The sequence below is a fragment of the Echinops telfairi genome, unplaced genomic scaffold, assembly GCF_000313985.2.
Source record: "Echinops telfairi isolate 266 unplaced genomic scaffold, ASM31398v2 ScPeMD7_7457;HRSCAF=8495, whole genome shotgun sequence".
In the NCBI taxonomy this organism is placed as follows: Eukaryota; Metazoa; Chordata; class Mammalia; order Afrosoricida; family Tenrecidae; genus Echinops; species Echinops telfairi.
The window spans coordinates 3338846-3347854 of NW_022111357.1; the positions used below are offsets into that span (position 1 = coordinate 3338846).

Sequence of the window (9009 nt, forward strand, 5' to 3'; positions counted from 1 at the left end):
GCCTTCATTCCAGCAAGAAAGGAGCCCTGCTGGTGCAGTGGGTTATGAGTTGGGCTGCTAACCACAAGGTCTGTATTTCAAATTCATCAGCTGCTCTGTGAGAGAAACAGGAGGCTGCTTGCTTCTGTTAAGATTTACAGTTCTGAATACCAAAGCGGCAGTTCTACTCTCACACCGGATCACTGAGTCTGGATCAACTCAATGGTAATAGGTTTTATTTTTTAGTTCTTCCAAGAAACCTGGAAATTTGGCCCCAGCACACATCCTCTATGCTTTTGTAGCCCACTATCCTTACACAGTATAGTATGGCATCCTGATTTGTCCGCTCCTTCTCCCGCTTTATACACCTCTGCTCTTACCTCACCCAGATGAAGACTTTAATACATACTTGCTGAATGACAAATATTCTGGGCTGCTCCGATTTTCACTTGAACAATGATCTCTAAAAAGGGCTTTAATTAAAGCTGGTATGATGATAACCTGTCTAAAATGTTCAAATCCCCCTCTTCATCAGTGTCTTCCTGTGTATTATCCTTCAGATATCACCGTACCTCTCTGGCTTCTTCAAAAGGCTTTTCCTAAACTCCTAGTCCTTAACAACATTCTATTCTTGTCAAACTTGTTAAAAGCCTCTGAAACCTCTTGCTAGCTCCATGAGGTCTAGCTCGTTGCGTTTCAAAACTGCATTTTTAAAAATCTGGCAGAACTTGTGAGGTGAGCAGAGATCTCCACTTAAAAGATGAGAAAATTAAGACCCAGATAAGTTGACTTAGGCATCTAGAGCGACAGATACTAGACAGTGGGGCCATGGGTTTAGGTCGAGAGCTACCCTACACCTAAAGTTAGTTTCGCTTTTCAGAATAAGAGCGAGGACTAAGAGGAAGGGAAGTCTACCAGAATGCAAACGGCAAGGACTTGCCTCGCTCTTCTACAAACTCCCTACACTTTCAGAAAGCTGCATTAAAAGAAAACGTTCCACGCGGCACGTGGCTTTATCCGGGGGAGTACGGAGAGGCAGCACCCGCAGGAAGACCACCCCACGGTCAAGAGCGGTTCTCGGGAAATGAACGCTGGGAAGGGTTTAACGGGATCATGATTCCAATCCTCTCCTTCACTCAATGTAAGACCTCCGACAAACTTCTCGTCCCGGCAATCAATTTACCCATCCGTGCAATGGGGGCGAGAGAGAAGAATAATAGCAACGGCTCTAAAGTCTCAGATACTGCTTTCAGTCAGGGCACCTTAAGATTCAGGGCTCCGCAGGGGCAGGCAGGCAGCGCCGCGAATCCAGCGGCCGGACCTCCCGGGTACAGGCTGGCTCAGCTGGTCAACCTGGCCCCACCTCAAGGGACCGCGCCCAGGAGTCCGGGTCGGCCAGAGGGCCTCACCCCCTACCCTCTCAGCAGGGCTCACCACCCGGGCGGAGGCCAGGGGGGCCCTGAACGACGCCGCGGGCCGGTGGACGCGGGGGGCACCCCAGCCCCTACCCACCAGCGCTCCCTCACCTCGGAGCTCAGCCTCACCTCGGGACTACGATCAGCCGCTCTCCACTTCCGGCAAGAACCGCCCAGCAATCTTCGCGCGACCCACTTCCGGGCTCTCACCGAGGGCGGCACCCCCACCGGAAATGAACCCCGGGCGGAATCGCTGGGCGAGAAAGGGAGCGGGTCGCAGTCCGACCGCCCGGCCGCGGACTCCACCCCCCGCCCAGAATCCACGCCCCTTAGAGAGAATCCCCGCGAGCCCAGAGGGCACAGGGAAAGAGCCCCGCCCCGAAGGCGGGAGCGCCCTGAAGAGGGCGTGCCCACCGGACGGGCCACACCCCGCGGCCGACTGGAGCTGGAGCCGGAAACGCCCCGTCAGACCCAGACCAATGAAACAAAAAAGCCTGGCCCGGTGGAGCCCATTCCCACTCTGAGCGACTCCTCCCCGCCCCCAGCAAAAACACGCGACCCGCTGCCATCGAGTCGATTCCGACTCATAGCGACCCTTTGGCCACTGGAGGGTCGCAGTTACTGAAAAATCTCCACCTTCGGAGAAGGAGGATAGAGGAGTTGGGTCTTCATAGCCAAGGTCCCCCTTTGCAGCCGGGAAGGGGTCTAGGAAGGACCAGGCGGCAGGGTTCTCTGAGGGTGCGAATCCGGATCCGTCAGCTGTGCGTGGGGGTGCAGACCATGCCTCCGCCCGCCTACCTATGCAGTGCCTTAGTTTCTCCGTTTGTGTCGTAGCAAGGGAGTGGGGCTGGGCAGTGTTCTAGGAGGCTTTGCGCAGGTTGGGTGTGAGGAAGGGGTCGGTGATGGCGTGCCCGACGCCGCCCCTCTGCTCACCAAGAGGAGGTGGAGAAAAGAACTCGACGACTCTCATCCCACTTCCTGTTTGTGCGTTGCGCTCTGTGACCATAGATGGTCAGGTCGAGGGCCGCGCGCAGCCTCCGCCCGCTGCCTGCGGAGCCCTTCCTCCCGACGCTTAGGGTGGGGCCCCCCCAAATAAGATGAGCGAACACTAGAGGTCCTACCCCTTCCGCTAAAATCTGGCTACGGCTACCTCGCCCAGGACTCGGCGTGCCCACCTCCCTGCTGCCCAGTTCCGAGCAGGTTCCATTCAGTGGTCGCATCCCGCTGGGGAGACTTAGCTTCCCAGCTTCTTGGGATCAGATCTTTGTTCCCTCAGGCTCACATTTTCCAACTGATCATTATCCTCCCACAAAGATTTATTTCTAGAAAAAATTGGCGAGTGCTACAGTTCCCTTTTTTTTTTTTTTTTTTTCATAAAGCTGATACACTCAGGCAGTTCTGTGCTTTTAAGTTGAATGCTGGCGTTATATGCCACAGTCACTCATTCAATAAACAGTTCTTATAATAACAGCCACCATTTACTGCGCTGACTACATGCCAGGGCTGTGCTGGGTACTTCCCGTGCATATCCATTCAGTTCTAATAGCCACTCCGTGGTAGGTACCATTGTGCCCCTCACGTTTCAAAATGAAGCAGATGAAGTGCTTGCCAAGGTCACAGAGTAACTGTTGGAACTTTGTTGGGAACACGTCTGTCTGGTTTTAACTCCCATGAATTTAAACCCTGTGACAGACAGCATGGTTGAGCACGCTGAATCTTAGACTTGGTTTTGGCTATTTATTAAGGGATGTAGTCATAAGGTCTCTGTGAGTTGGAATTGACAAGATGGCAGTGAGTAGGGTGTTGGCTTTATGAAAAGTCAGACTTTCTCAGTCTACTTGACTTCTCTGAACTTGGAATTTGACACCTCAATGTTTAAAAGAAAGGGACAGCATACAAAAATTGTGGTCTGTATATTTTAAATACATTTAACAAAATCACAGTCACCCCAGAGTTACAAAGCCTGTCAACTGGGAGGCACACAAGGCCACGAGGCACATAGCCTTGGTCTTCCTTATAACTTGCTCTACACTTAGCCCTTCTAAATGTCTAGCTTGTTTAGAGCCAGAAAATACATACATAGAAGAAGCAATGCATAAAACACACATCCCAGAAGAAAAGGGAAGAGGACACAGGGAGGAGAAGGATGGTTCCTCATCCATAAAATGAGGACAATCATTCTTGGACTCATCGTGAGAAATAGAAACAATGCATGTGAGATCACTTTATAAAGGATCTTTGTATTCTAGGCCTCTAGGCCACAGCCCCTACTCCTCGAGGAACTTCTGACTTTACAGAGAAACTAGACTATGGAGTCTTAGCACGGTGCAAACGGTTGACATGCTTGGCTGCTGACAGAAAATTGGGAGGTTTGAATCCACCCAGAAATATCTAGGCAAGAAAAGCTGGTCAGGGCAAGATATGACAAAATAACAATTTATAAATTATCAAGGGCTCATGGGGGGGGGCGGGGAGGGAGGGGAAAATGAGGACCTAATGCCGGGGGCTTAAGTGGAGAGGAAATGTTTTGAGAATGATGAGGGCAATGAATGTACAAATGTGCTTTACACAATTGATGTATGTATGGATTGTGATAAGAGTTGTATGAGCCCCTAATAAAATGATTAAAAAAAAAAAAAAAAGAAAGGCTGGTCGACCTACTTCTGAAAAATCAGCCATTGAAAACCTTATGGAGCACAATTGGATTCAGACACACATGACTTAGAACTGAGTCAGGGGCAACCGCTAGACACACACCAACCCAAACCAAACCCATGGCCATCGAGTGACACCAACTCAAAGTGACTCTATGGGACAGAACAGAACTGCCCTATAGCGTTTCCAAGGCTGTAAAGCTTTTCAGCAGATTCCCTTAGCCCATTCTCCACAGAAGAGCCAGTGGGTTCGAACCACTGAGCTTTTGTTTAGCAGTCTTTACCCACTGTGCCCCCAAGGCTTCCTAAACTAGTACTAAATACTAGTAGCGAAAAACCCCCAAACTTTGTGGGAAGTGGTTAAGATAATTTCTATGATTTTTAATGATGTCTTTTCACACATGAGACAAAAGTTTATTGAGCTCTTCCTAGATGGCAGGCACCATGGAGCCTTGTAGCAGTCGTAACTGGGGACACCAGAACAAGCAAACTCACTGCCATCGAGTTGATGCCTCCTCATAGCGACCCTCTGCTCCCTCTCGTAAAGAGGGACCGTCTCGGAAACTCACGGGGGCAGTTCCACCCTGTCTGTCGCGTCACTGTGACTAGGGATTGAGCGGCAGACAAATCAGGCTGTCACTGCGCTCTTGGAACTTAAAATCTATCGTGGACACAGGTGTTGCCATTTAGGGTGCTCTTCAGGACAGATGTGGACTTCTGTGTGGGAAACAGAAGGATTGCTCCCAAGTTGTCTCCCCCAAATATATGCCAGACTTAACTGCTTGAGAATGACTGTACACTTGGAGGTCATCAGGAGTGGATTGGGGGTCATTCTCCCTGAGAGTTATCAGCTGTCTAGACCAAACAGACACCACTGTTTATCCCACAACAAGTAGGGCCCACTCCCTTCTGATAAGGATAGTAGTTGTCTGTTTCCTTGTAGGACACAGGAGAGGTCAAACCCGCCCAAGGATGACCAAAATTAGGTTCCCGTCATGAATCTAGGGTCCACCCATCTTGTCACATGTATACCCCTAGACCTTCCCATTCCTATAGGCACACCCCTAGCTCATCCCTTCCTGTTACACTTATGCCTATCATAGATCCCCTTCCTACAATGTGTATGCCTATTGTACTGCCCATTCCTGTGACGTGTGATTCTATAATCATGTCCCCCTAAAGTGATATAATGCGTGATTGGCAATAAAGAAAGGCTCTCCCCGATTCCCGGGGCCCTCTCTGGCTCTCGGGCCAGGGGAGGCTCCCAGTTCTTGGTCCCCGAGGCTGCTCCTGCTCTCGTGGCTGGATTCCCCTCACGAGGACCATCAAGCAGGGCTGAGGTGAGCAATGCTACCATGAATTGTGTCTGACTCCATTTATTCCAATCTCTCCTCTAACTCTCATGCTCTCTATGACTTTACTGTAATCCTTACTTATTATCGCTGTACAATTGTGCCTACCGGACCTGTGATGATTTGTGGGGAACCCCTCTGCCCTTAACCCCACAATTCTGGCTACCGGTTTTTCCCTCTTCATTAATTTTATCCAATACCCAACAACCAATGGTGAGCTCAGGCTCCCTTGCAGAAAATGATGGCCATGTGCCTGAGACCTGACTAATGGAATTGTGGGCAGCTCTCCAGGATCTTTTTCCTTCAACAGCAGTTTCAGCAGCTGTGTTGATGACGGAGACAGAAGATAGAAGGAACCTGTGTCCCTGAAGCACTGCTTGGAACAGAGAGTTTACCATTTAGTCATGACATGCTACTTGGAATTTCAAAGACGAAAAGCAAACTGACTTTACCAGCTATTTGAAATTTTAGGATTACAGGAGATGGACTTTCTACATTACGTATTGTTTGCTGTTGCATGGTTTTGCATGGCATTTTTATAACCAATATTGTATACAATATAGATTTTTAAATGTGTTTCATAATTTATAATGGGCTCTCCTTGTTTACTGAGTAGTTGCTTCTTGCTTAACATTTGGGTAGAAAATGCAAGGTTAAATGGTCTTACCAGACAGCTGGCTATTCAAAGTCTGCCCGTATCATAATCTGCTTAAAATCCTTTAGTTTTTATTGAGATGCAATTCACATACCATCAAATTCACCATTTTAAAATATACAACAGTTTTTAGTATGTTCGAAAGGTTATGTAACATCACCATTATTTAATTTTAGAAATTTTTTATCACCTGACATAGAAGCCCATTAACAGTTGTTTCCCAAATCTCTTTCCCTCACCCCACCCTCACCCCAGCCATTCGACTATGGCCATCAAATCAATTCTGACTCATAGTCACTCTATAGGACAGGGTAGAACTGCCCTTGTGGGTTTCCAAGACTGAAATTCTCTACAGGAATAGAAAACCTTGTCTTTTTCCTGTGGAGTATCTGGTGCTTTTGAACTGCTGGCCTTGAAGTTAGCAGCCCAATGTATAACCACCACACCACCTGTAGCAGTTACACAATCTCATGTCAACTTGTGAAGGGGTGGAGTCTAGCCTGTCAATCAGGTCTCAGCTTGATGACCCCATTTGCAGGCACGAAGGAGATAAATAGCTCACTCCAGCGCAGATGACAAGATACATGGAGCTATGCTAGTTCCCTGGGGCCGGAGAAGCCACCTGGAGACCCATGCCAGTACTGACATGCTTACACTGCTACTGGATCCACAAGACTTTCTATCCACTGGCCTATCATCTTCCTGCATTCAGCATCATTGCATGTGTTTCATGAGTCTGAAGAGGACTTTATAGATTGGTGTCGGACATATGGCCTAATATCGGACTGATGGACTTGATCTGGACTGGGCTGGGAAGTTTTCTCAATATTTAATTGCTCTTGTATATACAGCTCTTTCTTATGCACATATAAGTGTCTGTGAATTTGTTTCTCAGGTCCTCCCGGACCAACACACCACCAGAGCTCTTCTGACAACCACCTATCTGCTCTCATCTCTACGGAGTTGCCCAGTCCAGGCACATGATCGTTAGGTTTTGTGTCAACTTCACTGGGTCAATATTCTCAGGATTTGGCAGTTAAAGTCTGGTAATCTCCCATAATGTTATGTAACAGAAAGCAATCAACCCGATAATGGGATTTGTTGTGAGCAATCAGTAAGTTGTAAGATCATTAGGGTAGAATGCCACCGCCTTATTCAGGTCACTGCCTTGATACAATTGGAAAGCAGATTCCTCTATGGTGTGGCCTAATTCCTATATAAGTAGACTCTATGGAGAGCTTGTTTGCTTCTTGCACCTGATCCTGCATCGGACTCATCCACCCTTAGTTCTTTGACTTGAGCCAATGACCCACCATAATGCCTGTGACCCTGAGAGCCATTTGCAGCCTGCCATCTGACCCAGTGACCTTGGATTCATTGGACTCTGCATCCACCAGTCTGTGGTCATTCAGTTTTGTCTTCCTGACTCCTAGTTGGGCTTCTTGATTCCTGCTTCATCAGCCCCTGAAACTATTCAAGTCAGGAGAAGCCGCTAGCCTAAAATCTGACCCACTGGCTTGAACCAGACTGGACTTACTTGCTTTTACAATTGTATGGTACGAAAGTCTTGATGCAAATTTCTCTCTTCCTGTAAGTGACAGAACAGGGAAGCTGGAAAATTCCACTGAAAAACACCCTAAGAATAAGGTAGTAGCCAAGAGGTGTTCAGCAGATAAACTGCAGTAAAACTTACTAATTGGAGGACCCTTTGGTTAGAGAACTCTCTCCCACCTTAAGCATGCATGGTGGGGAAAGAAATAGCCTAAAGCAGTGGTTCTCAACCTTCCTAATGCCACCACCCTTTAATACAGTTCCTCATGTTGTGGTGACCCCCCAACCATAAAATTATTTTCGTTGCTACTTCATCACTGTAATTTTGCTACTGTTGTGTATGAGGCGACCCTGTGAAAGGGTCATTTAACCTCAAAGGGATTGTGACCCACGGGTTGAGGAACGCTGGCCTAAAGAAACCTTGTGGTTCATTATAATAATACAAAGCTCACCCACTAGTGCCATGACAGCTCCCCATCTCCCCTAGGAGATCGCCATGACACTGCTGAGCAGACTAAAGAAGCGAACCTGAGGTCTGGACCTCACACTTGTCAGAAGTTTCCCCCATTTCCCCCAAACAGTCATGAATAGCCCTCCTTTAGTTCTATGTTCATAAAAGTCGAATAAATATCTCGGCATTGTACCATCCTAGATTGTCTCCACTCAGTGGGAACTGACGGGTTCCTCCTTCAGGATGTCCTTTCACTTTGAAATAAATGCTTGGCTCCGAGAGGCGCGGCACCTATGTGGTGCCGTTCTACAACAGGAAGCCAGGGATGTTCAGAGAGGATAAGATCATAGATACGCTTGTAGAAAAATTTACATATATCACTAATTTTTTCTCTAATACAGGATATTTCTTAAAAAGGGTACCTGAGACTATGTGGCATTTCGTTCTGGCTTCTTTCACTAGCATAATGTTTTCAGGGTTTATTCAAGTACTGGCATGTATCCATACTTTATTTCTTTTTTGGTAGAATAATGTTCCACTGTAGGAATCTGCCGCAATTTGTTTATTCACTCACCAGTTGATAGATACTTGGGCTGCTTCCACTTTTTTATTATTTTAAATAGTGCTATTGTGAGCATTTGTGAAAAAGTGTTAGTTTGAACACTTTTTTCAATCCTCTTGGGTAGGAATACAATTACTGGGTTATAGGATAGTTCTATATTTGACTTTCTGAAGGAAACTGTCAAACTGTTTCACATAGAAATGCACCATTTTGAAGCAACAAAGCCCACACGGAAGAAGTACATCAGCTTGTGTGATCACCTGGTGTCGAAGGGATCAGGTACCAGGCATCAAAGAACAAAAAAATCACATCATTGTGAATGAGGGGGAGTGCAAAGTGGAAACCCAAAGCCCATCTGTAGGCAAGTGGACATCCCCTTACAGAAGGGTC

General features: G+C 47.4%; 1 protein-coding gene across 1 annotated transcript; it reads left to right on the forward strand.

Moving 5' to 3' along the window:
- Window positions 1-1173: 1173 nt before the first annotated feature.
- On the forward strand, window positions 1174-2019 carry LOC115872743 (basic salivary proline-rich protein 4-like). Its single transcript, XM_030887975.1, has one exon. It carries the CDS (start codon window positions 1174-1176, stop codon window positions 2017-2019), a length of 846 nt encoding a protein of 281 aa, XP_030743835.1.
- Window positions 2020-9009: the final 6990 nt, after the last annotated feature.